The following is a 24,554-nucleotide window of genomic DNA, read 5'->3' as shown; positions in this document are numbered from 1 at the left end:
TCTAGTTGCAGCGAGCGGGGGCTACCCTTTGTTGCAGTGTGCAGGCTTCTCATTGTGGTGGCTTCTCTTGTTGCGGAGCACAGGCTCTAAGCACACGGGCTTCAGTAGTTGTGGCACATGGGCTCAGTAGTTGTGGCGCATGGGCTTAGTTGCTCCATGACATGTGGGATCTTCCTGGACCAGGGCTCGAACCCATGTCCCCTGCATTGGCAGGTGGATTCTTAACCACTGTACCACCAGGAAAGCCCCTCATTGTGGTTTTGATTTGCATTCTCCTAATGACTAGATGTTGAGCATCTTTTCATATCTTCTCTGGAAAAATGTTCAAATCTTTTGCCCATTTTTTTCAAGCTTTTAAACCTTTTCTTTATTGATCCCCAAGCCTTATATTTAGTCTTTCTGCCCATTTTTAAGTTGTCCTTTTTACCATTGAGTTGTAAGAGCTCTTTATACATTCTTTTTTCTTTTTTAAAAAATTTATTTAGGGCTTAGCTGCTCCGCGGCGTGTGGGATCTTCCCAGACCAGGACTCGAACCCGTGTCCCCTGCATTGGCGGGCGGATTCTTAGCCACTGCACCACCAGGGAAGTCCCTCTTTATACATTCTTTTTTATATATAATTTATTTATTGTTTCTGGCTGCGTTGGGTCTTTGTTGCTGCTTCGTTGCTTTTCTCTCGTTGCAGCGAGCGGGGGCTACTCTTCATCGCAGTGCGCGGGCTTCTCACTGCGGTGGCTTCTCTTGTTGCGGAGCACGGGCTCTAGGCACGCGGGCTTCAGTAGTTGTGGCACGTGGGCTCAGTAGTTGTGGCTCGAGGGCGCTAGAGCACAGGCTCAGTAGTTGTGGCACACGGGCTTAGTTGCTCCGCGGCATGTGGGATCTTCCAGGACCAGGGCTCGAATCCGTGTCCCCTGCATTGGCAGGCAGATTCTTAACCACTGCGCCACCAGGGAAGCCATCTTTATACATTCTTGATACAAGTCCCTTAAATATGATTTGCAAATATTTTCTTCCATTCTGTGGGTTGTCTTTTCACTTTCTTGATGGGGTGGTCCTTAGATGCACAAAAGTATTTTATTTTGATGAAGTACAATTTACGTATTTTTCTTTTGTTGCTTGTGCTTTTGGTGTCATATCTAAAAAAACCATTGACTAAGCCAAGGTCCCAAAGGTTTAACCTTATGTTTACTTCTAGGAGTTTTCAGAGCTGACTTTTGAATGTTCTTGGGGCAACCCCCTGAGCAGACCCCAAGCTACCCTGGCTGCAACCCTCCACAAAACCCCCACTCTGATCCCGAAGAGTCTGCTTACATTTCAGCCTTTCCCCTCCAAGGTTTCATATGGGGTGGCCAACTGTGGACAGGCATCCAGTGAGGTGTTGGGGACAGCTTGAAGGTTTAGGATGCAGGCTGGTGAGAGAGGAGGTGGCTAGTGTCAGACTCGGGGCACCAGGCCCTGGGACCAAGGTTCCAGGCTGAGAAAGCACCTGCTGGGGCCAACCGACCAACCTACCTTGGCAGCTGGGTGGGTCCTTCCAGGAGGGGCTGGGCCCACTGCTGTCCATCTCCACCCTCCCTACTCCTCCATTGCTAGGAGCTGGGCCAGCAGGTCCACTCTAGAAAAGAAGCGTGTAGAAAGTGACTCCACCACACTTGGCTTTCCTTATTTGTATTTACACTGATTGTCTGGCGGCCCTCTTACAGATTTCTGATCAGAGGCTGGTGACCTCTCACGGTTGCAGGACTTTAGGACCTAGGAGATCCTTTTGGGAAACCCAGGTGTGGGAGGCCAGCTCTATTGCTCCGGCTGGGGTAGATGGCTGGGTGGATGGGTGTGGACACAGAGAGGGTCACCAGGGCCAGGAAAGAGCAGCTCAGATGTCCCGGGCCGGCCAATACCCGCCCCGCTGGGCGCCCAGCACTTCTTTGGAAAGCCCGCCGCCAGCCCGCCCCGCGCGCCCAGCTGGTGGATTGGGCCGGAACCGCGGGCGGGGCGGGGCCAGCGCGGCCCGATTTGGGGCGGTGCGTGCAGCTGTGTGAGCCGACGCAGCGCGGCTCCGCCCCGAGCATCCCGAGCCGACCCGACTGCGCCCGGCAGAGCCGCAGGGTGAGTGTCATGGCCGCTTCCGAGCAGCGCCAGCCCGGGGAGCTGCTGGCCAAGGCCCGGAGAGCCTTCCTGGAGGAGTTCGGGGCCGAGCCCGAGCTGGCCGTGTCGGCCCCGGGCCGCGTCAACCTCATCGGGGAGCACACGGACTACAACCAGGGCCTGGTGCTGCCCATGGTGAGGGGCTGCGGGGGAGGCGCCATCTCCCCGCTTGCACTGTTGGGCGGGCCGCTCCGAAATTTTACTCCAGCCGAGTGTGGGGGATGAGCACGTGAGAGAGACCCTAGGACGGGGCATTTCACACGTTGGAAGGGAGGAAACGGGGAATCCGCGAGGAAGTAGGCTATGGACCGCTGATCCTCGCCATCTCCTTGGGAGCCACCTCAGATTGTGGGGGGATGCGGAACGGGGCTCAACTGTAAACCGAGGCAAAGTAGCCCTAAGCCTCCCGGTCCGGCCCGTTCAGTTCGCAGAGGAGGGAATGGAGGCACAGAGAGGGCTAGTGATCTGCTCAAGGTCACACAGCTGAGGTGGAGCTGCCTTAGCCTGGGGCCATGTCCATCCCACTGTGCATCTTCCAAAATGGGAAGGCGTCAGAAAGAGCTCGTCTGATTCTGTTTTCCTACTGACCCACAGCCAGGAGCCCACGCTTAGGGCAGAGTCCAGGTCTGCACTCCCGCTGCACTGGCCCTGCCCCTGAAGACCTATGGGGTGGGACCCAAGCCCCCCAAGGCCAGATGGACATGCAGGCTCTTCCCTGAGACACTCCCCATTCCCTTCATGTTGAGCCTGGAGGTCACCTCCTTGTCTGTCCCTGGCCCCTTGGTAGTGGAAGTTTTGCATACTATTTGTTTCTTCTGCCAGGCACTGGAGCTTGGGACTGTGCTGGTGGGCAGCCCCCGGGCAGATGGGCTTATCTCCCTCCTTACCACCTCTGAGGATGCCGACGAGCCCCGCCGGCTGCAGTTTCCCCTGCCCACAACCCAGCGGCCCCTGGAGCCTGGGGCCCCCCACTGGGCCAACTACGTCAAGGGAGTGATTCAGCACTACCCAGGTATGGGGCCCAGGCCTGGGTCAAATTCCTGTCTCTCAGCCGCAAAGCTCATTAGCTCATCTAATCCACTGTGGGGTAGGCATGCAGCGTGGAGCATCCCCATGGTACAGGTGAGGAGACTGATGCCCCCAGAGGTTCTAGAACTTGCCCTGGGTTGCCCATGACACGATTGGAGGAGCCAGGGTTCAAACCCCAGCCCGTTGGTCTCCAGAGCCCTAAACCAGGAGAACTAGGAGTCTGTGTCCCAGGAACCTCAGGGTAGGAGGATGGAGGGCGGTGGACCCCTTGGCCCAACAGGTTGGTGGCCTCTGACAATTGAGACACAGTTCCCCAGGAGCAGCTGCCAGGCAGTTGCCTCCTTTATACCAGGATACATGCCCTTCTTGTGCTCATCCTCCCAGATGGCCCGTCTTACCGTCATCTATTCTTTCTCCTGCAGCTGCCCCCCTCCCTGGCTTCAGTGCAGTGGTGGTCAGCTCAGTGCCCCTGGGGGGTGGGCTGTCCAGCTCAGCATCCCTGGAAGTGGCCACGTATACCTTCCTGCAGCAGCTCTGCCCAGGTACCTCCTAGACCCCAGCTCCCAACGCAGCCCTCCTTCCCTGAGGTCCTGTGATCAGAGCTTCCTACCCCAATTGTGGCTTTGGGGGAGTGGGTGGGGAATCTCCCTGGAGTATCACTGGACACACTGGGGGCTGCTCCCACCCTCCCACCCCTAGCGCCCCCTCCTGGGCCCCAGCCTTCCCACCTTGCCCTGTGCTGCAGACTCGGGGACAGTAGCCGCCCGGGCCCGGGTGTGTCAGCGGGCTGAGCACAGCTTCGCAGGGGTGCCCTGTGGCATCATGGACCAGCTCATCGCACTGCTGGGGCAGAAAGGCCACGCGTTGCTCATTGACTGCAGGTCAGGGGCTCCCCTTGTCCCCTCCCACCTTGTAGGAGAGCTCCTGGATGAAACATGTGCGGCAAACAGACGCTTGGCCTTGTCATCTTCCTGGCTCCATCTCCATCCCAGGTCCCTGGAGACAAGCCTGGTGCCGTTGTTGGATCCCAAGCTGGCTGTGCTCATCACCAACTCCAACGTCCGCCACTCATTGGGCTCCAGCGAGTATCCCCTGCGGCGGCGCCAGTGTGAAGAAGTGGCCCGGGCGCTGGGCAAGGAGAGCCTTCGTGAGGTGCAGCTGGAGGAGTTGGAGGGTGAGAGCTGGCTGGGTGCACTGTGTCCTGGAGATGGCTGGGCACCCTGGGGTGAGGGGGGCTTCCGGGCTCTCGTTGTGGCTTTGACCCGGATGTACGTCCCCTCACCTCCAGGGACCTCTGCCAAGCTCTGCCCACTCCCCCAACACTGCTGACTTAGGACTGCTTGAAATCTCCATATTGTTTTTTCTAATGTGAGGATTAAGTATCCACCATGGAAAATACAGAAAAGTACAAAGAAGAGGACTTTCCTGGTGGCGCAGTGGTTAAGAATCTGCCTGCCAATGCAGGGGACACGGGTTCGAGCCCTGGTCCGGGAAGATCCCACATGCCGCAGAGCAGCTAAGCCCGTGAGCCACAACTACTGAGCCTGCGCTCTAGAGCCCATGTGCCACAACTGCTGAAGCCTGAGTGCCCAGAGCCTGTGCTCCGCAACAAGAGAAGCCACCATGAGGAGCCCGCACACCACAACGAAGAGTAGCCCCTGCTCGCCACAACTAGAGAAAGCCCGTGTGCAGCAATGAAGACCCAACACAGCCAAAAAAAAAAAAAAGTACAAAGAAGAAAATAACAAGCTATAAGATCACTACCCAGAGATAGCCACTATTAGCATTTTAGTATATTTCCTTCCAGTGTTTTTCTACATCTGTATCTTTTTTAAAATTAATTAATTAAATTTTTTTTTCTTTTTGGCTGCATTTTTTTTTTTTTTTTTTTTTTTGCTGTATGCGGGCCTCTCACTGTTGTGGCCTCTCCCGTTGCGGAGCAACAGGCTCCGGACGCGCAGGCTCAGCGGCTATGGCTCACAGGCACAGCCGCTCCGCCGCATGTGGGATCTTCCCGGACCGGGGCACGAACCTGTGTCCCCTGCATCGGCAGGCGGACTCTCAACCACTGTGCCACCAGGGAAGTCCTGCATTGGGTCTTCGTTGCTGTGCATGGGCTTCAGTAGTTGTGGCGCGCGGGAGCTACTCTTCGTTGTGGTGTGCGTACTTCTCATTGCGGTGGCTTATCTTGTGGAGCACGGGCTCTAGGTGTGCAGGCTTCAGTATCTGTGGCACGTGGACTTCAGTAGTTGTGGCTCGCAGGCTCTAGAGTGCAGGCTCAGTAGTTGTGGCGCACGGACTTAGTTGCTCCGCGGCATGTGGGATCTTCCTGGACCAGGGCTCGAACCCGTGTCCCTTGCATTGGCAGGCGGATTCTTAACCACTGTACCACCAGGGAAGTCCCAGTTTTAAAATTTTTAATTGAAATATCCCTGACTTACAATGTTATGTTAGTTTCAACATCTGTATTCTCAAGATTGAGTATACGCAGTGTTGCCACCTGCCCTTTTTTTTTTTTTACTTAACATTATCTCAGAGCCCTTCTCTATGTCATGAAAGGCCTGTCATCAACATGGCTTTTTAAAGCTACATAGCATTTCAGCATCTAGGTGCACTGTAATTTACTTAACCGTTTTCTGGTAATCACACCTAACACCGTGATGGATTTTTTTTTATATAAATTTATTTATTTTTGGCTGCGTTGGGTCTTCGTTGCTGCACACAGGCTTTCTCTAGTTGTGACGAGCGGGGGCTACTCTTTGTTGCGGTGTGCGTACTTGTCATTGCGGTGGCTTCTCGTTGTGGAGCACGGGCTCTAGGTGCGTGGGCTTCAGTAGTTGTGGCGTGCAGGCTCAGTAATTGTGGCTTGCGGGCTCTAGAGCACAGGTTCAGTAGTTGTGACGCATGGGCTTAGTTGCTCCACGGCATGTGGGATCTTCCTGGAACAGGGCTCAAACCCGTGTCCCCTGCATTGGCAGGTGGATTCTTAACCACTGCGCCGCCAGGGAAGTCCCTGTGATGGGTTGTTTTGTTTGTTTGTTTGTTTGTTTTTATTTTTGGCTGCATTGGGTCTTCGTTGCTGCACGCAGGTTTTCTCCAGTTGTGGTGAGCGGGGGCTACTCTTCATTGTGGTGCTCGGGCTTCTCACTGCGGTGGCGTCTCTTGCGGAGCACAGGATCTAGGTACACAGGCTTCAGTAGTTGTGGCTCACGGTCTCTAGGAGTGCAGGCTCAGTAGTTGTGGCTCGCGGGCTCTAGAGTGCAGGCTCAGTAATTGTGGTGGGTGGGCTTAGTTGCTCCGTGGCATGTGGGATCTTCCAGGACCAGGGCTCGAACCTGTGTCCCCTGCATTGGCAGGCAGACTCTCAACCACTGCGCCACCAGGGAAGCCCCTGGACGCCTCTCCTTTTGACTTCCCCTTTTCTGTTATTTCCTCACCCTTGTCACTGCTGTCTGAAACTTCAGGACACTGAGTCATCCCTGCCCGCCTTTCCTTCCTCCCCACACCCGGCCTCTCTTGGTCTCTGACTGTTTTAACAGCTGCCATCTCCCGGCGCTGGCTTCTCCCAGCAGGGCCCTCTGCGCAAGGCAGTCACTTTCGTCAACTAGAGCTCAGCTCCATGCCGTCCCTGCTCCCAAAACCTCTCTGGCGCCCAGAGTCAAGTTGTAAAGTCCTAAGCGCTCGGGGCTGCCGTTAGCGACTCAGCTTGCTCTGCCGGCTTCAGCGTTAGCCAGTGGGACAGCTTGCTGGTTCCCTGGGGTGCCCCGGGCAGACCTGGTCTGTATCCCAACTCCGGAGCCCTGGCCCTCGGAGGCTTCGCTGTTAACTCCAGCAAAAACACCAGCAGGACTTTTCCTTCCTGTTCTGTCTTGGCCTCTTGAAGGCAGCACTGTGTCCCACGCACCATGGAAGCACTGAGTCTGGGGCTCAAACTGCTGTTTATCGAGCCCCCACTGTGTGCCAGGCGCCCTGCTGGGGGCACTCCATGTGTCTGCTCAGCCTCCCCTGCGCGCCAAATGAGGCGGTTGTCCCCTTTTCTAGTCGAGGAGGGGAGGCTCTGAAACCTTGGTCACCAACCCGAGGTTCTACCCACAGCTTGGTCAGAACCAGGTCTCAGACTGGAGATGCCCCCGCCCCCCCCAGCCAGCGCCCTGGAGCCATCGTGCCCCTCCTCCACGTCCACAGGGGCCCAGAGGCGGTGGATGGTGGGTCTGCTGACTCCTTTTCCGCCCCAGCTGGCAGGGAGCTGATGAGCGGGGAGGCCTTCCGGCGGGCGCGGCACGTGGTGGGTGAGATCCAGCGCACAGCCCAGGCAGCAGCCGCCCTGAGCCGCGGCGACTACAGAGCCTTCGGCCGCCTCATGGTGGAGAGTCACAACTCGCTCAGGTGAGATCCCCGGGTGCCCATCACCTCCTGGTCACAGGCTGTCCCCTGTGCCGGATGGGGCTGGTTCAAGGCCTCCCGCCTCCCCCCGTGTCCTCTCTGCAGGGATGACTACGAGGTGAGCTGCCCCGAGCTGGATCAGCTGGTGGAGGCTGCGCTCTCTGCGCCCGGGGTTTATGGCAGCCGCATGACAGGCGGTGGCTTTGGTGGCTGCACGGTGACCCTGCTGGAGGCCTCTGCCGCTTCCCTAGTGATGCAGCACATCCAGGTGGGTAGGTGCCAGAGACTGGGGGGAGCGGGAGAGATGGGTTCCTAGGGCCGTGCTGTGCTCAGACCCCACCCCACCCGTCCCTCCTACAGGGGCAGTACAGCGGGACCGCCACCTTCTACCTTTCCCAGGCGGCCGACGGCGCCCAGGTGCTGTGCCTGTGAGGCCCTCCCAGGCCGGCCCACGGCAGGCCTGCCCTCCAACCTGGGTGCTCAATAAACTTGTATTACCTCTGGCTCTGATACCTGCCTGTCTCCAGAGGTGGATGTGTGCTTGGGCATCAGAGAAAGGTGTGTATAAGAACTGCTCCCCTGCTCTGGGCAGGCCCCAGAAACATGGACAGGGCAGAGCTCAGCAGTAGCAAAATCTTTTATTAAGTACAGAACAAAGCTGGGACCTTGTCATGCTGGTCCTAGCTCTTTGGTTACAAATGGGCTTGGGCCCAGAGTAGGAGGGCAGCCGAAGGGCCTTCCGGGACCACTTCGTGCCTCCCAGAGGACACCTACCCCCTGCTCTGTGGCCAGAGGCACCGGCCCTGCGATCAGCATGCGAGTGGGCTGGTCGCCAGGGGTCCAGGGATGGAGTAGCTGAGGCAGCGCCAGGGAGAGGAGGTGGGGGTCGGGGGCTCAGGTCTGAAAGAACTGTTGGTCCACGTGGGTGCCGAGGGTTCCACTGGTGGTCAGTGTCCGGCTCACAAACTCCTGTGTCACGTGCCGGGTGAGGGAGCCATGGGCTTCCAAGTGCTGGGACCCCAGGGTCAATCCGTCTGTAGGGGAAGAGGTGTTGAAGGGTCCACCTGGGTCCCCAACCCCCTTTCCTCTGTTGGCGCTGTGCTCCCCCGGGAGAGCCAGGAGCCCCCGCCGGGCAACTCACCCAGTAGGACGGGCTCAGTGGTGCTGGAGTGGGTGGTGGTGATGCTGTACTCTCCTGGCATTGGGTACTGGAAGAGCCCCGAGTGGCTGCCCAGCTGTGGGAAGGGGCCTGGAGTGGGCAGAGGGGCCAGTCAGAGGGTGGTGCCAGGAGAAGGTGTGGCCAGAGAAGGGGTGAAGCGGCCTCTACCTCCAGCCTGGGACTCGATGGTGATGATGCCTTCACGCTCCGGCCCGAAACCTTGGGTGGTCTTGGCCTGCACCTTGAACTTGTAGGGCACGTTCTCGCTGAGGCCTGGCACCGTCAGCCGGCTCTCGGGGCTGTCGCCATCCACCAGGAACGTGGTGGCTGGCTCTGGGCAGGGAAGATGCCTTTAGCCTCGGTGGCTCCCCCTCCACCCTCCCCCTGGTCCCCCTGACCCTGGGGCGGGCAGCACCTCCTCCGTGGGCCATCTCACAAGTCACCAGGTAGCCGAGGATGTCGCCATCAGGCCTGCGCGGCCGCTCCCAGCTCAACTGCAGAGAGTCTGGGCTCAGGGCGGTGAACACCAGTGGGCCCGGGGCGCTGGGCGTGCTCAAAGTGAAGGCAGAGCCTGGGGACAGCAGAGGAAGGGTGTCGGTGGGTTTGTGGGTACAAGATGGGGGGACCACTGTCAGGGTAGGGGGGTAACTCACCCGGTAGGGGGCAGAGAGGGCTCTGTGGGTGCACCTGTGACTCGATAGTGATGACACCCTCGCGCTCTGGGCCCCAGCCTTCCTGGCTCTGGGCCCGCACGCGGAACACGTAGGAGTGGTTGGGCAGGAGGTCTTCCAGCACCACCGACGTCTGGCTGGGGTTGGGGATGTTAAGCTGATGCAGGTCACCTGGGTGGGGACGGAGGCAGGTAGCAGAGCAGCAGCATTCCTCATTCCTATCCCCGGCCTGATCCCACCCCTTCCCTAGGCTACTGTCGAGACCTAGCCACCACCCACCCAGCATTAGCTGTGGCTGGGGTACAGGTGGGTCAGCCTTGTATAGTATGGTTGGCTGTTCAGGTTGTACGCTATACAAGGGATGAGTGGCACCTGAAATCCCATCTGTGTATGTTGGCCGTTTATGGGCCCAGGGCATGCTGCCGCGGGTGTGTCTGCCCACGGAAGTACCACTTCCCGACTCCTGAAACATGTCATAGGCCAGCAGAGGCCCTGGGTCCCTAGGCCGGTGAGGCCTTGTTAGGTAAAACCTAGCAGTGGGAATGATTTGGAGAGAGGCCTAGGGAGGTGGATGAGGACTCATCAGAAGAGGCAGTGGGAGTCTTAGAAGAGCGAGACTCTCTCAGAAAGGTGGGTGGTGGGGGGAGCATTAGTGTTCAAGGGACTTGGGTGGATTCCTGACAGTCGGGTGTTCCCGTGTGTCAGCCCGACAGCAGCCGTGCCTCACCGCCATTCAGCAGCTGGTACTCCACGCTGTAGCCCTGCAGCGCCCGCTCACACTGCGGCTCCTGCCAGCTTACTTTCAGAGACGTGGGTCCCAGGGCTGAGAACACCAGGCGGGTGGGTGTGTTGGGCACACCTGCAGCCAAGCGGGAGCCTGGAGACAGGAGGCCACAGTCAGCCGGTGTCGGGGGTGTCTGGGCAGGAGTCCTAGTTCTAGCCCTGACCGCCCTCGGCTCTGGCGCCTGCATGGACCGCTGCCCAGGTGGCCCACTGGCCCTGCAACACCCTGTCCAGGCCACTCAGCACCTCCTGAATGTCCTGTGCAGGACGTGGGTGCGGGCCCTGCCTGTGCCGAGAAGGGGTGAGCTCGTGAGTCAGCCGGCCCCACCCTCCTCAGCTGGCCTGGCCCCTCTCCTGCCCCAGCCCAGCACCCCCAGAGGACAGAAGCTGCGTTAGGCACCAGCGCTGATGTGGATGGAATGGAGGGTAAGGCGGCACGGGCAGCGGCGGCGGTGGGTGGATTGGTGACAGATGGTGCAGAACAGCTGTGGAGGCACAGGATGGCCACCCCTGTACTACCTGGGCCCCAAGAGGGTGCTGCTGGCTGCCCAGCCAGGATTATAGAGTCTCTGGAGTCCCCGGAGTGGGGGACCCCCTTCATCTGAGCCCGACTCCAGGACCCCAGGGCCCAGGACAGCGGAAGCCTGCTCCTCCCGTGTTCCCAGATGGGAGGGAGGCCTAGGGCAGGACAAAACAAGAGTGAGAGGGCAGGAAGTGTGCACGTCAGAGGATGGGCAGGAGGGGGACGGCAGGCCAGCAGCCCGAGCCTCCAGGAGCTGGAAGAGAGGAAGGATTAGGGGAGAGCAGGGGAGGTGGCGGGTACTCACTCTGGGAGGAGAGGGAGGTGAGGGTTGAGTAGTCCCTGGGCAGCGTGGACGAGTGCGAGTGTTCCGGGCGGGTCAGCGAGTGGTAGTCCCGCGAGAGGGTGGAGGATGTGCTCAACATGCGGTGGGGCAGGTGTGGGCTCAGGTGGGTGCTGTAGGCGGCGTTGCTCACAGCCATCCTGTGCAGGGAGTTGGCACTGCCCGGGAAGGCAAAGTCCATCCGCCCGTTCACCAGGTGCTCTGTGGGGTAGAGCAGGGTCACCGGACCGGCCCGCACCAGACCTGGAGCCCCTCGGGGCGCCCTGGGAATTCCCTGGATTACCTACCCTCTGGGGGCCCTTGGCATAAAAACAACCTGCTTCCCTTGGCCCGCCAGGGATAGAGGTCCTTGGAGGAGTACAAGGGCCCCCTAGGCATCTGCAACTCAGGTCCTGTGGCCCGGCAGGACGCCCCTATGGACGGCCGCTGACCTCAGCCGGGGACTCACTGCCCCTGTAGTTGGCCCTGCCCTGGGGAGAGCCCAAACGCCTGCCCTTGGCTCCCCTGAGGCCTCTGAGGGGTCTCCTTGGGCACCAGGGCCTGCCCTGGACACAACAGACTTGGAAGGTTGGGGGCAGTCTAGCTTTGGGGAGAGCCCCAGCGCCTGCCCTGGGGTCCCTTGGCTCTGGGGTGGCAGCCGGGCAGCCTGGCCGCGGTGGGCTCTGGCTGGAGCCCAGAGGCAGCAAACCAGCGAGCCTAGGTGGGTGCGGGTGAGGGCAGGCCGGTCACCTCCCTCCCCGCCGGCACCCCGCGCGCCCCCATCGGCGGCGCCGTCGTCCAGGGGCCCGCGGGGCGGCTCGGCGGTGTCGGAGGAGCGCCGGCTGCTGGCTGACAGGCGCGGAATGAGCTCCGGGGGCAGCCGCCATGTGACGCGCCGCAGGTCCAGCTCCTCCCCCAGCAGGGGCTCGAACTTCCAGCCGCTGCCGCCTTGGGAACAACGAAGGGCCGCATTGGCACCGCCGGGGGGCGCGGGCGGCTGCACAGAGGGGCTGGGGGAGGAGGCGGGCGGCGCTGTGACGTGAGCCCGTCCTCTGGCTCTCTGGGATCCGGGTGTGTGCCGGGGAGCCCGGTGGCCGGTGAGGCCCTCGCCCGAGAGGTGGAAGAGGGCGGCCCGGGCTGCAGCTGGCGAGGGGAGACCCCTGGACTAGAGCCTGGGCTCTGCCACCAGCTGTGAGGACTCCCTGCTCTGAGCCTCAGTTTCCCATCTGGATAACGGAGGGAGTGAGCTCTCCCCTGCCGGCCTCCCAGGGGCAGTTCCAGCAGCCGGAGTGCGTCACAGGCAGCCAAGTGTAGTGCAGCTGCGCTGGGGCACCTGCTGCATACCAGCTGCTCTTTACTTCAGACCCTCAAAACTCTCAAGACCCTTGGGCTTGGGTTCCTTAAACCCAGGCTTGACACCATGGAGGCCTGGTATAGGCAAGGATGGAAGAAAATACAAATCCTGAAGGATTTTCACTAATGGTAGTGTGTGATTGGCATCTCATTTCAGATCAGAAAACAGGCACAGAGAGGGTGATTCATCTGAATTCCTGCAGTGGAGCCAGAGCTAAAACTGAGTCCCCAAGAGTCCCGGTCGAGGGCTCTTTGCGTCACACTGTACAGGGCCAGCGTGGGGAGACACTGCTCTGTGGGCCCCAGAGCCCGGCCTGCCTCCTCCCACATAGCCCTGTCCCTGGGAGGTGGCCCGATTCCATGGCACTGCTGGTGAGCCCTCCAGTCTCAAAACTGTGATTCCAGTCCCATGTGCACGAGCCTGTGTGCATGTGCCCCAAGCACATGGCTTTCTGCCTGTCCTCACAGACGTGCACACTATTCACTGGGGCCACGTCGGCTCTGTCCCCCCTGTACCCAGAGCCAGTGTGGTGCCTGCCAAACCGTCGGCTTTGTAGATGCTCGCCTGGGGCTGAGAGGGGACTTCTGGTGTGACCGTCATGCCCAGTGCTCACTGGCCCCTTGGCTCTCTCTGGACAGCAGTGACGGCCCCACCCTCTACCCAGGACCCCCACCTTCCTCGCAGGCGTCCCAGGCCCACTCACCAGTGTCCTCAGAGACGCTCGGCCTCTGGCTGCCCGTCGGGGAGCGGAGCACGTCATCGCTGTACATGAGGAAGCTTTCGTAGTCTTCCCCACCCTGGGCGTCCACGATGGGGATGTCCGGGATGATGGGGACTGCAGGGCGGAAGCGGGTGAGCCAGGGCCCCAGCCTCGGCCTCCTGCCCGCCCCTGTCTGCCCTGTGCCTCCCACCCGCCACTCACTGGACATGGGCCGCTTGGGCTGGGTGGCCAGGTTGATGATGGCCTCCCGCTCAGGCCCCCAGCCTGCGCCGTTGCGAGCCTTGACCGTGTAGCGGTACGGCTGGGACTCCCGCAGGTTCTCGATGAGCAGCGTCCGCTTCTTGGGGCTGTCCACCAGCACCTTCTTCATGGGCCCGATGGGTCCTGGGACAGGGAGAGTGCTTCAGAGGGGTCACCAGCTTCTGGCCTGGTGCATCCCTGCCTCTGGTGCACCAGGACTGTTGCACAGCCCCTGAACTGCACCCAGGAGTTTGGGGAACGAGTCAGGGAGCGAGCAACTGTTGAAACCCAGCTGCGTGCCAAGCCCTGAGAACCTGGGTGTGACTGGCTTAGAGAAGGCTCCACGCGGCTCATCGCCAAGTTAAGTGGCAGAGACAGACTAGACTCAAGTCGGCCCCACTGTCACCTCTACCAGTTGGTAGAGGGTCCTGCGTCTATGTGCGTCTGCGTGACGCTGGCTCCAGAGGCTTGGGCGCCCTCAGCACCTGTGCCTCCCTGTCCACAACCAAATCCCAAATGCACGGCTGCCCTGGTCACCTGGGCAGGGACGGGAAGAGAGAGGCAGGCCTGAACCTGCACCTGAGGACAGGCTGAGGCCTGTGAGAGCTAAGGGCGAGAGCAGAGGGGAAGCAGCTCTCCTCCACCACACCTAGAAGGGTGGACGCAAGCCCTGGGAGAGAGAAGGAAGAGACCCCAGGCTGCTCTAAGCAAGTTACGGTGCCTAGGCCCCCATGTGACAAGATGGGGCCCTCTATGTTGGAAGACGTCTGGGAGACCAGAAAATGTCCCAGTTCCCCAGGGGTCCAAAGGAGGGCTCTGGAAAAACAACACCTGCTAAGCTTCACGCTGTTTGTTTGCCCCACCGCGTGGCCTGCGGGACCTTAATTCCCGAACCAGGGATCGAACTCGTGCCCCCTGCAGTGGAAGCATGGATTCTTAACCACTGGACCACCAGGGAAGTCCCTTGATGCTGTTTGGTAAGTAAACAGCTGTGCTCCAAGAATGGGCTGACGTTGGGCTGTCAGCCGGGGGAGGTCTCTAACCGCCCTCTCTCATCTCTGTCCACCAGGGGGAGAAGGGAAGGGGGCCACCCCGAAGTCGCTGATGCCCTCGGGCCTGCCTCGCACGTTCGTTCGTGACACAGCGGAGGCCTCAGCAGGCTAAGGCCGTGGGCTGAAACCATCAGTCATTCCTGGGATTAAAGGCTGGGTCAGAAAACACTTCCTGACAGTGGTCCATGGGTGGACCAGGTGTTGTAAACTCAGAATGAGCCAAGGATGTGATGCAGCTGCTGACAAGGCTGTGCTTGGTCAGCCAGGCTAGTAAAGGGCAAGGAGCCTGAGACCCAGAACAATCCTGCTGCCCTCGGCCCTGTTGGGCCACCCTGGGGGTGGTAAGCCTGACTCATCTCTCCATCCCTGAGATGGGCCAAACGGAGGTGAGAGCGCAAGGAGAAGGGCCCCGCACCAGGCGAGAGGTGGGACCAAGTTCCCTCAAATAGTTTCTCATCCTGACAGCTGGCAGGGGTGGTCCCTCCCCTTTCCAGGACTGGGAGAAAAATAACAGTTCTGCCAGGTGCTTTGGCCTAGGGCTGCCAGATACAATATTGCATGAAATGTACTAGAAAAATTGTCTGTTTGAAGTTCAGGGCGTCCTCTGCTTTTATTTGCTAAATCTGTCGACTCTACTCTGGCCCTAAGAGAACCGCGTAGAATTGAGCCATTCTAGTTACCTGCGTGGGCAGGCAGCCCTGGACCTGTGACCCCACTGCACATATATAATCTCAGGCCCTCCATCCCTACCCGCCCTGGGAGCTTCTGGGCCTGGCTTTGGAATGCAGCTCAGCCCAAACCTGACCACAGACCTAACGATGCCCCAGGCAGTCAGACATATGGGCTCATCCACTGCCCAGGACGCTGTGACCTCCTCCCACTCTTTGCCCCCTCCCTGGGGGCAGAAGGAGAGGTCCAGATCCTTACGGCTGTCCTCGTTGACCAGGCCATAGCAGACCTCATAGGCTGTGATCTCGCCATTGGTCTCGGCCGGCTCAGCCCAGCTCAGCTGGGTCACGGTGGAGGAGACGACATTGAAGGCCAGACGCCCCGGCTCGCTGGGAGCTGGAGGGGAAGGGGATGCAGGAAGAGAGCTGTCAGCTGCAGAGAGGGGGCAGAGTTCTAGGGGGTCGGGGGACAGGGCTGGGCACGGTGGCATCAGGGTAGCTGGGGGGCAGACAGGTGGATGGACAGAAAGGCGAGGCCTCACCTTCCGGGTGAGTGCGACAGGACACCAGGGAGCTGTAGGGGCCCTCGCCCTGCGCCCCGTAGGCGCACACCTTCATCTCATAGTCGCAGTACGGGTACAGGTTGGTGAGCTCCACCGAGGGCATCTTGCTATCGAGGAGGTGAGCTTCGGACTCAGAGTCACCCTGGATCCAATACTTCACCTGCTCCCAGGGCGGGGCTGGTCAGTGGGGAGCAGCTGGCAGAGCTGATCGTCCCTCCACTGAGCCCTGCCCTTGTTTTGCTCACAGACAGGACCGAGTGACCTGCCAGGTTCACACAGCAGGGCTGGGGCAGGGCAGAGGTGTTTCTGGGGTGGTGGGGCCACAGTCCAGGAACTTGTCTCTCCCCCCCGGGGCACAGATGGGGGTTCCCCCGTCCACTGAGGCCAAGCATGCCCTCTCCTCTCCCTCAAGGGCCCTCTGCCCCCCGGTGGCCCACCTCCCTGCTATGTGCCCAGCCTCGCCCATCCACCACCCTCGTTGCCCCCTACCTTACCCGGTACCCCGTTGGCTTGCCAGGAGGGGGCAGCCAGTTGAAGTGGATCTTCCGGGACCCAGTGGCCTTGGCATTGGGGTTCTGTGGGGCACCCAGGTCACCCCGGGGGAGTAGGGGTGATGATAGGGTCTGGCCCATTAAGTTCCCGTCCAGTTCATCTGTAGTGGGTCAAACCAGGGCAGGGCAGCCATCTGAGACACCTCGCTTTTGAGGGGGGCAGGAACCCACCGTCGCCACCAGGGGGCGCCAGAAGCCCAGTTAAAACATCAACGCTCCTTCCCTGCACCCCCCTCAACTGAGACCTGCCAAAGGGGGTCTCTAGAGGGCTGGTGCCCCCATTAGTAAAGCACAGGGCATCCTGCCAAACTTGGGGGTGCCCAGGAGGGTCTCTGGAGGGATGAGAAGGAGGAACGAGTTTGCTCTCTCCCTTTGGCAGCCAAGGGTATGTCCCACGTGAGAACATCTGGCTCCTCCCAACGCCCTCCATCATTCCTGGACCCCAAGACTCCGCCTCCTGCCCCATCTTCTCGGCAAGCCTCCTCTCCGGGTGGGCTCACAGACCCCACTATACAGTTCTCAGGACCCATAAGAACTGTTTCACCCCTTCTGGAAACACCTGCATTTTAGCTGGAATTAAGGCCGAAGTCCAAGGGCTAAGGCCCTTAGTGGTGGGATTCACAGCCAGCAGCAGGCCGGTGGCCACATGACCCCAGCCTCTCTGATTGAGAGTACGGTTGCCAGATAAAGGCAGGATACCTAGTTAAATTGGAATTTTAGATAAACAACAAACACTTTTTTTGGATAAGTACATCCCAAATAGTGCATGGGACATACTTATACTACAAATGTGGTTGTTACCTGAGATTCAAATTTAACTGAGCGTCCTGTATTTTTACTTGCTAAGACTGTCAAGAAGCCCCCAGCCCTGCTTAAGCTGACTCCAGACTCTGCCTACCTTGGTCCCCAATGATAACAGTGGCAGACTGGGGCTGGCCCAGGCGAGCCCCAAACTTGGGGTTGCTGAGTTGGATGTAGAAGCGGCGGGTCTGGCAGCCCCGCAGGAGGGAGTCCATCTCCTGCAGCTCCAGGAGCTTCACCTGCAGCTCCTTCCAGGTCTCCCCAGGTTGGAATAGCAGTTCGCCTTCTGTGGGGATGTAGTCCTGGGAGTGGGAAGGGGTCAGGGTCAGACCAGGCCTGGGAGAATGAGTAACGGCCACACACCCCACCCCAACCTCACAGATAACGCAGAGACCCTCACACACAGACTGTCCCACGTGGACACGGAATGGCTTATGTTTCTACAACACCTCTTGCACGTCAAGCGCATTACAAATATTAGCTTGTTTACTCCTCAGGGCAGTGTGAGGTAGAGATATTATTGTCCCCATTTTACAGATGAGGAAACTGAGGCACACAGAGGTGAAGAAACTTGCCCAGGTTCACACAGGTAGTTGTGGTTGCTTGGTTCACCAGCATTTGAACCAAGGCACAGAGACAGGGATGCAGATGTGGAGGGTCCCGTACAGGCAGGCACTCAGCCGGGGGAGCTGAGATTTGCAGGCCCCAGACCGGGAGGGAGGAACTGTTCCCCGCACTGGGGGTCCAAAGTCTGGATCCCACAGCCCCCAGCCATGCCTCCAGGGTGGGGTGCTTCTAACATCTCCAGCTTTTTTTTTTTTTCCCCAATGCCCCAGAGCTTTCCTGAGCTCCCGTCACATGACGCCACTAGGTGGCACTGCAAACTAACATTCAATTCCAGGCACTGCTAGCCAGCCGCGCTGTGCAGAGAGGGACAAACTCAAACGCTACAAAAACCCAGAAAGAAAAGCAGGAGTTGCCTGCAAGACAACTGACCTCGGGGGGGGATGCTTCAAAAATGTCCAGGTGACAAAAGACAAAGCCGGGGAATTATTCTAGATTAAAGGAGACTAAAGACACATGACAACAAAATACAATGTCCTACCCTTGATTGGTTCCTGGATTGGGGGGAAAAAGCTATAGGGGACATTACTGGGACATGTGAACATGGGGGGATCCGAATATGGACTAATTATTAGTTATGAGGACAATGTGACATTTCTTAAGTTAGGTAATTCTGTCGTAGTCATGTAGAGTGCCCTTGTTCTTAGCAGGCGCCTGCAGAAGGGTTTAGGGTCTATGTGATGTCTACAACTTACCTTGAATAGTTTAGCCAACACAAGTAAACCAAACACACCTTCTCTCCCTTTCTCTCTACAGTTATGGAGCTATAAATACGTATACATATATATATATATACATACACACACACACACACACACACGCACGTATACATCTATATAGAAAGAAAAAAAGCAAGGTCAATCTACGTAAAGAGTAAATGGGTGCTAATTTTGTTGGTCTTTCCATCTTCCTGTAGGCTGAAGCTTTTCAAAACAAAAAGTTGAAAAAAAAAATGTTTTTAAAAATAGTTCAGGGGCTTCCCTGGTGGCGCAGTAGTTGAGAGTCCGCCTGCCGATGCAGGGGACACGGGTTTGTGCCCCGGTCCGGGAGGATCCCACATGCCGCGGAGCGGCTGGGCCCGGGAGCCATGGCCGCTGAGCCTGTGCGTCCGGAGCCTGTGCTCCGCAACGGGAGAGGCCACAGCGGTGAGAGGCCCGCGTACCGCAAAAAAAAAAAAAAGTTCAATCCCAAAGGATCTTTGTAAAAGCATAACAGGATAGCCAGAATCTCTATAATATTCAGTGAAAAGTTCTGGGCATCCAAATTCCTCTTTGGAGATTTTATGGGGAGCACTGGAGCAGTAATGAGAGCTGTTCCCACCGATAAAAAGAATAGGGTGTGTGTCGGGATCCTCTGAGTGCACACCTGCTCCCATGATTGCCAAGTGGGCTGGGCCTGTGGGCCAGTGAGACTAGACTTCATTACGTTTTGAGTGAAGTTTTGATGTGAATATTTTTAGTTTTAAAATGTTGGTAATAAGTATAAACTGGATAACTAATAAGAACCTACGGTATAGCACAGGGAACTCTACTCAATATTCTGTAATGACCTATATGGGAAAAGAATCTAAAACAGAGTGGATGTATGTACAGGTATAACTGATTCACTTTGCTGGACAGCAGAAACTAACACAGCATTGTAAATCAACTAGACCCCAATAAAAATTAGTTTAAAAAAACGTTGGTAATAGGGAATTTTCTGACGGTCCAGTGGTTAGGACTCTGAACTTTCACTGCCATGGGCCCGGGTTCGGGTTCGATCCCTGGGTTGGGGAACTAAGATTCCACAAGCCATGCGGCATGGCCAAAAAACAAAACAAAACATAAAATGTTGGTAATAAATTTAGAAAAACAAACAGACCTGTACGCCAATCCAAGCACACCCACACCTGGACTGGGCAGTTCCCGGAGACTGGGGCCCAGTGATAAAGGGGACACTGCCCTACCACACGGCCCTCCCTGCCCTGAAGGGCTGCTCCTGTGGCACGGCCCAGAGACGGCCTGCCCGGCAATGACAGCCCAGGGACATGGGGTCTGTGATTCCACGTCAAGAAGCCCAGAGTCCCTGGACAGGGGCAGACGGAGGTGTCTATTTCTCTGTGGAGAGTTTGGCTGTCCTGGTGGATCCTGGGATGTTGGGAGGGGGACATGGATGGTCTAGACATGATGAGACCCCACTCAGGGCGTCACTGGCACTTTAGGTGCCAGTGCAGGGTGGCCGGGCAGATGGATATGTCCTTGGGAGGCCAGCCAGCGGCACCACCAGCATCCAGACTCAGGCAGCCCCCATGTCCTGCTTGCACCGGGCCCTTGGGATGTGCCCTTGACCCCGTGGTGCAGACTCACCCGGTTGCCCTGCGCTGTGTTGTCCTCCGTGCAGTAGGAGACCTGAGACTTGCCATTGTCCAGGATACGCCGGATGACGGGGATGCGGGCCACGTGCTCCCCGCGGCTGACCAAGTACTCGGGCTGCTCAAAGGACACGATCCCGCTGGCTGCAAGGAGCCAGGCACCGGTCAGGGGTCTTGGCCACAGTCCCTTCTCAGCCCCCGCCCTCCCTCTGGCCCAGCCCAGACTCCAGGAGTTTGCTTGTCACCCCTCTCTGGGGAAGGGCAGAGGAAGGGGCTGGAAAAGTCTTCCAGGAAAAGTTGACAAGGCTGGAACAGTGTCCAACTAACATCTTGGAAGGGTCAGGGCAGAGAAAGGAGGCCGGGCAGGGGCAAGACCAGACATGAGAGCTGAGACTGAGAGCTGAGGCAGAGTAGGCCTAAGTCCTGGACCCCCCCTCCTGGGGTCCTGGAGCAGGTGGGGAGGAGGGGTCAGGGACCAGAACAGACCCTCCGGGTGCCGGAAAGATGGTTATCAACAAGTCCAGGTTCCCCGAGGAACCAGCAGGGAAGGCACCGTGGGTGACAGTGGTGTGACGCCTTGCTCACCCCTCTAGATAGGCTTGGGCAGAGGGAGGCCCCAGTCCCCTTCCTGCTCTGATGCCCTGCCATCCTAGGGGGGCCCCATTCAGTCTCCCAAGTTCAAAGGCCATAGGGGAAGAACAAGGAGAGGGATGTGCAATGGCTCCAGGAGGACGTAGCACCCTCTGGTGATTATAAGAGAAGCTCCCACACTGAGTGCTTACTACCAGGCACTGTGCAGAGACGTACAGCCACACACTCCTCACAAGAGCCTGATACCCATTTTACAGATGGAGAAACCAAGGCTCAGAGGTTAAGTCACTTGCCTAGGCCACATGGCCAGGCCCCACTTCCACTTGGATTGAGGAGGAACAAGGGACCCCAGAGCCTCCCTTTTGGCCCCCCTGTTCCCCCCACCCTGACCAACCTTGCTCCTTGATGATGGTGATGTTGACCAGGCGGCGGCCGAGGGTGGCAGTGCCCGCGGGCACGTCGATGGCCTCCACCAGCAGCTGCTTCTCGTCATCGTCCTCAGGCCGGATGAAGAGAGGTACCCGCACGTCCACCAGCTCCACACCCTCCTGGAACTCCACCATGCCCCGGGCGTCTGGGCAGGCGGTGGGGAGACGTCAGATGGGGGTCAGGGGGCCGCACAGGGGTGGGAGGTGAGAGGGAGGGGCACAGGGAGCCTGGCCACCTACCCTGGTCTGCAGTGAGGGTGTAGTAGCCAGGGGCCACCTTGAGCTCGTGGAAGGCCCCCTGCTCCACATGCTTCTCCGTCAGCTTCAGCAGGGCCTGCTTGGCCGAGCGGGGCGCCATCAGCACCATGTCCACAATGGTGTGGTCCTGCCTGGGGGCGGGGTTGGGTGGGGAGGTGTCAGGCTGGCCAGGAGGCTGGCACTCGTCCCGCCCCGCCTACCTGTCCTCTCTCCATCAGGGGACAAGATTCCAGGCAGCAAAAGGCAGTCATCAGAACCAGACAGTCCTAGAGGCCCAGGCTGGTCCCAGCGTGGTGGGCCCCCTCACCCTGCAGTCAGCATCCTCATCTGTGAAATGAGGCTACTGCTCCCACCCACCTCACCAAGAAGGGCTGCTGAAGCAAAAGTAAAGTCAGGACAGCAAAGATGCGAAGGGTGTAGGCCCTGAAGCCAGACTGCCTGGGTTCAAATCCTGGCTCTATATCTTAACAGCTAGGTAACCTTGGGCAAGCTACTTAAGCTCTCTGATTCTCGGTTTCCTCAACTATAAAACGGGAATAGCAATGGTACCTACTTGGATAAGAGAACCACACACATGAAGCCCTTAGAACAAGGCCTGGCCCGTTGTAAGCACTCAAAATGCTGGTCTAAATGGTTCTCACGGAAGGTGATGTGCTCAGTGAGAGCTGCATTCTGTTACTGCGCACGCAGTTTTGTCCTCTCTACATGCTGTTCCCACCCCCACTTTTCCCCTGGCGGGGCTGGGACTCGGGGTAGGAACTGGGAAGGAGGTGTGTCACCCACTGGACCATCTTCTTGGCACCCAGCGGTGCCTCCAGGATCAAGGCGTTTGGCGTCGGAGGAGGGCTGCAGCTGGGCACCGGGCTATCCCGGGTACTGGGTAGGGGGCTCTCGCCGGCACGAGGGCAAGGACTGGGTCTGCTTGGTTCCCTGTGGTTTTCCTGTTCTAGTACGGGGGCTGGCTTTTGGTGAGGGCTTCATACTGATATTTGCTCAATGAAGGTCCTACCCAAAGACAGACAGACAGCCCTCCTTTCCAGTGGGATGAAGATGGAGATGGAGATTGGGGTGGGGGAGGGGGCAGAGGGGGCAGGTACTTGGGACTGGTACTACCCCACCTGTGTGTCTTCGACTCACTTTTTCCCGGCATTGGGCTGCTGCCTGTGGAGGACAAAGTGGGGAACGTGAGCCAGGTGGTCCCTGGGGTGGAGGCACGATCTGCCTGGGGGAGATCCCCTGGCGTTGGCTATATGGGCAGCACCCTCACCCAACCCCGGGCACCCAGGACCCACCGGAACTTGGTCTGCTGGAGCTTCTGTGCGCCTGTGATGTGCCTGTACACCTCGTGCAGCTGCCAGACAAGGAAGGGCTGTGAGGCTCGGGCCCTGGGGGAGCCTCTCCACCCAGAGCCATCTAGGCCCAGAGGACCTCTCGGGGTGGGCTGGGGGCGTGGCCATGGGCACGCACATTGCCTCCACCCTTCTGGAAGCATTTACAGGGAACAGATCCCAGGATGATCCCAGGCCAGGCACATGTCCAAGGAAGCCCTTCTTTCCTGCCTGGAAGAATCCAGGTTCCCCAGCTGCTTCCCTCTGCCCTCCCGCCACCTGGCTCACACCCAGCCCAGAGACGCCAGCTGCCTGCGATCGGCTTCTTTGGCCCTTACGTTCTCCTCCACCTCCTGGCGCAGCTGGTCACATTCTCGGGTGCCAGGCTTCAGTAGGTTCTCGGTGCAAAGGCGGGCAAGGCGCAGGGACAGCCCGTAGGGCGCTAGGGGCAGGCAGGGAGGGGTGTCGTCAGCCCCCTGCACAGTGGGCACCGCAGAAGCCCCGTCCAGGAGCCATGCTTGGATAGGGGAGCACCTGAGGCTTATAGCACCATCAGGAAGGATAGAAGGCAGCCAGGCCTGTGCCTGCACCCAATACCCAGAGAAAATAGGAATGGTGTGATCCCGGACCTGGGAGCAGCGGTGAACGTGCCCTGGGCCCTAAGGGCAGCGCCAAGACCTGTGGTGCCCAGCCCTGGCCCTCACCCAGCTCCGTGGGGTTGATGCCGGCAGCATGCGAGGCAAAGCCAGGCCGCTGCACGTTGTTGGTGGTCTTCCAGCGGACCGTGTCGCGCCCCTTGAGGTTCCCGCTGCGCAGCAGGGGCGTGTCCAGGTGATCTGAGGCCATCAGGTTCGCCCGCAGCATGTAGTGGTCTTCCTTGAAGCCCACCATGTGACCTGCAGGACAGGGTCCTCACACTGGGCCGCTCCCTAGACCTTCCCCACCACACCCCTGCAGGTGGGACCCCGGGGCCTCCCACCTCTGTTCCAGACTCGGCCCCCACTTCCCCTCCACCCCAGCTGGAAGAAAGAGCGGGCAGAAGCCCGCCAACCCTGCTGATGCTGGCCCGTACCTCGGTTGCAGCACGGGAGAAGGGCCAGGCAGGCCTAGGAGACAAGGTGGGTGAGGATGAGAGCTGAGACAGCCACCCCAGCCTAGGTAAGCCCCTTCCACCACCACCTGCCACCCACGCCAACGGTCCAGAGGGGGCAAAGGTGCCTTCCCAGACACCAGGATATCCAGGCAGCTGCAGGGGTCTAGGTGTGTGGCACACAAGGTGGTACACAGAGGGTGATGGGGCAGAGGGTTCCCCAAATGTGTGCCGGGGGACCCTGGTCCTGCTGTATACTCTGGAAAGTAAAGGTTGTGTGATCAAACCCATTTGGGAAGCACGGAATTCCTTCCCCTTACAGTTTCACTATTCATACAACTAGATCAAAGGCTCTGAGAAGTCCTGCAGAGAAGAAACCGCTTTCTCAAATGTATTTGATCACAGAACTCTTTTTCTCTGTAACACACACTAATATCCCACAACGCTGGGGGTTACTGCAGAGAGTTGTCTCTGCTCCCTACAATTCAGTATCCCATGGCATGCCGTCCTCCATGTTTTCCTGTCTCCTGTCTTTCCTCCCCAGTAGACTGTCAGCTCCTGGCGGGCAGAGCCCTTCCTTCCCTGTTAGCTCTCGTGACCCTTTGCATGTGGCTGACCCCCGGGCAGGGGCTCCCAGGTATCCAGCCACTGATGGTTGGCAGAGGTGAGAGGCTGGCGTGGGGAGGGCACCAGGGCTGGGCAGAACATGTGGGTTCGCTTGGCCTCTGCCACCTACAGGGACCCTGGTGGCGGGGGGAGACCCTGGGGGAGCCCCCACCTTGCAGCAGGCACAGTACTTCCAGCAGAGCAGGAGCAGCAGTGCCGGGAGCAACAGGAGGAACACGAGCAGGGGAACGAGCCACCAGAAGGTGCCGGGGGGGCAGTCTAGGGAGGAAGGAGAGGAAGTCGGTGCCATTTCCCCCA

At 58.9% G+C, this 24,554-nt stretch overlaps 2 protein-coding genes and 1 long non-coding RNA gene across 11 annotated transcripts in view; 1 reads left to right on the top strand and 2 right to left on the bottom strand.

Annotated features, from left to right (window-relative positions):
- Positions 1 to 683: 683 nt before the first annotated feature.
- On the bottom strand, positions 684 to 1,806 carry LOC117203548 (uncharacterized). Of its 2 annotated transcripts, none has more exons than XR_007473542.1 (3): positions 1,701 to 1,806; positions 1,512 to 1,614; positions 684 to 1,408 (listed from the first exon to the last, which is right to left on the bottom strand). It is a non-coding gene; the product is annotated as an uncharacterized LOC117203548 (long non-coding RNA). The 2 variants fall into 2 exon arrangements; XR_004486367.2 differs by lacking the exon at positions 1,701 to 1,806 and having other exon boundaries at positions 684 to 1,053; positions 1,311 to 1,408.
- On the top strand, positions 1,750 to 8,200 carry GALK1 (galactokinase 1). 5 transcript variants are annotated; one of them, XM_049702218.1, is made up of 8 exons: positions 1,779 to 2,105; positions 2,967 to 3,156; positions 3,596 to 3,715; positions 3,919 to 4,054; positions 4,166 to 4,347; positions 7,409 to 7,559; positions 7,662 to 7,828; positions 7,917 to 8,200. In XM_049702218.1, exons 1-8 carry the CDS (start codon positions 1,815 to 1,817, stop codon positions 8,183 to 8,185), a joined length of 1,506 nt encoding a protein of 501 aa, XP_049558175.1. In that variant the 5' UTR covers positions 1,779 to 1,814; the 3' UTR covers positions 8,186 to 8,200. The 5 variants fall into 5 exon arrangements, with proteins under 5 accessions (XP_049558176.1, XP_049558177.1, XP_049558175.1 ...); XM_033438504.2 differs by having other exon boundaries at positions 2,066 to 2,279; XM_004275482.3 differs by having other exon boundaries at positions 2,068 to 2,279; positions 7,662 to 7,824; positions 7,917 to 8,059.
- Positions 8,176 to 24,554, bottom strand: part of ITGB4 (integrin subunit beta 4) — a 30,946-nt gene continuing 14,567 nt past the window's right edge. Inside the window, exons 18-41 of one of the 4 annotated variants that reach the window (XM_033438501.2) lie at positions 24,409 to 24,515; positions 23,613 to 23,646; positions 23,245 to 23,436; positions 22,879 to 22,982; positions 22,505 to 22,563; positions 22,350 to 22,373; positions 21,195 to 21,343; positions 20,921 to 21,100; positions 19,931 to 20,079; positions 17,059 to 17,263; positions 16,104 to 16,261; positions 15,589 to 15,769; positions 15,306 to 15,443; positions 13,288 to 13,470; positions 13,069 to 13,200; positions 11,762 to 11,959; positions 10,997 to 11,233; positions 10,689 to 10,847; positions 10,114 to 10,263; positions 9,369 to 9,557; positions 9,131 to 9,286; positions 8,884 to 9,048; positions 8,698 to 8,805; positions 8,176 to 8,590 (exon numbers count right to left, since the gene is read on the bottom strand). In XM_033438501.2, the coding sequence (XP_033294392.1) occupies positions 8,451 to 8,590; positions 8,698 to 8,805; positions 8,884 to 9,048; positions 9,131 to 9,286; positions 9,369 to 9,557; positions 10,114 to 10,263; positions 10,689 to 10,847; positions 10,997 to 11,233; positions 11,762 to 11,959; positions 13,069 to 13,200; positions 13,288 to 13,470; positions 15,306 to 15,443; positions 15,589 to 15,769; positions 16,104 to 16,261; positions 17,059 to 17,263; positions 19,931 to 20,079; positions 20,921 to 21,100; positions 21,195 to 21,343; positions 22,350 to 22,373; positions 22,505 to 22,563; positions 22,879 to 22,982; positions 23,245 to 23,436; positions 23,613 to 23,646; positions 24,409 to 24,515 (3,497 nt within the window). In that variant the 3' untranslated portion in view covers positions 8,176 to 8,450. The remainder of the gene's footprint in view (positions 8,591 to 8,697; positions 8,806 to 8,883; positions 9,049 to 9,130; positions 9,287 to 9,368; positions 9,558 to 10,113; positions 10,264 to 10,688; positions 10,848 to 10,996; positions 11,234 to 11,761; positions 11,960 to 13,068; positions 13,201 to 13,287; positions 13,471 to 15,305; positions 15,444 to 15,588; positions 15,770 to 16,103; positions 16,262 to 17,058; positions 17,264 to 19,930; positions 20,080 to 20,920; positions 21,101 to 21,194; positions 21,344 to 22,349; positions 22,374 to 22,504; positions 22,564 to 22,878; positions 22,983 to 23,244; positions 23,437 to 23,612; positions 23,647 to 24,408; positions 24,516 to 24,554) is intronic. The other 3 variants (XM_033438502.2, XM_012535147.3, XM_033438503.2) reach the window with 3 other exon arrangements.

This window comes from Orcinus orca, chromosome 19, assembly GCF_937001465.1.
Source record: "Orcinus orca chromosome 19, mOrcOrc1.1, whole genome shotgun sequence".
NCBI classification, from domain to species: Eukaryota; Metazoa; Chordata; class Mammalia; order Artiodactyla; family Delphinidae; genus Orcinus; species Orcinus orca.
This window is presented reverse-complemented; position numbering and strand designations above follow the sequence as displayed.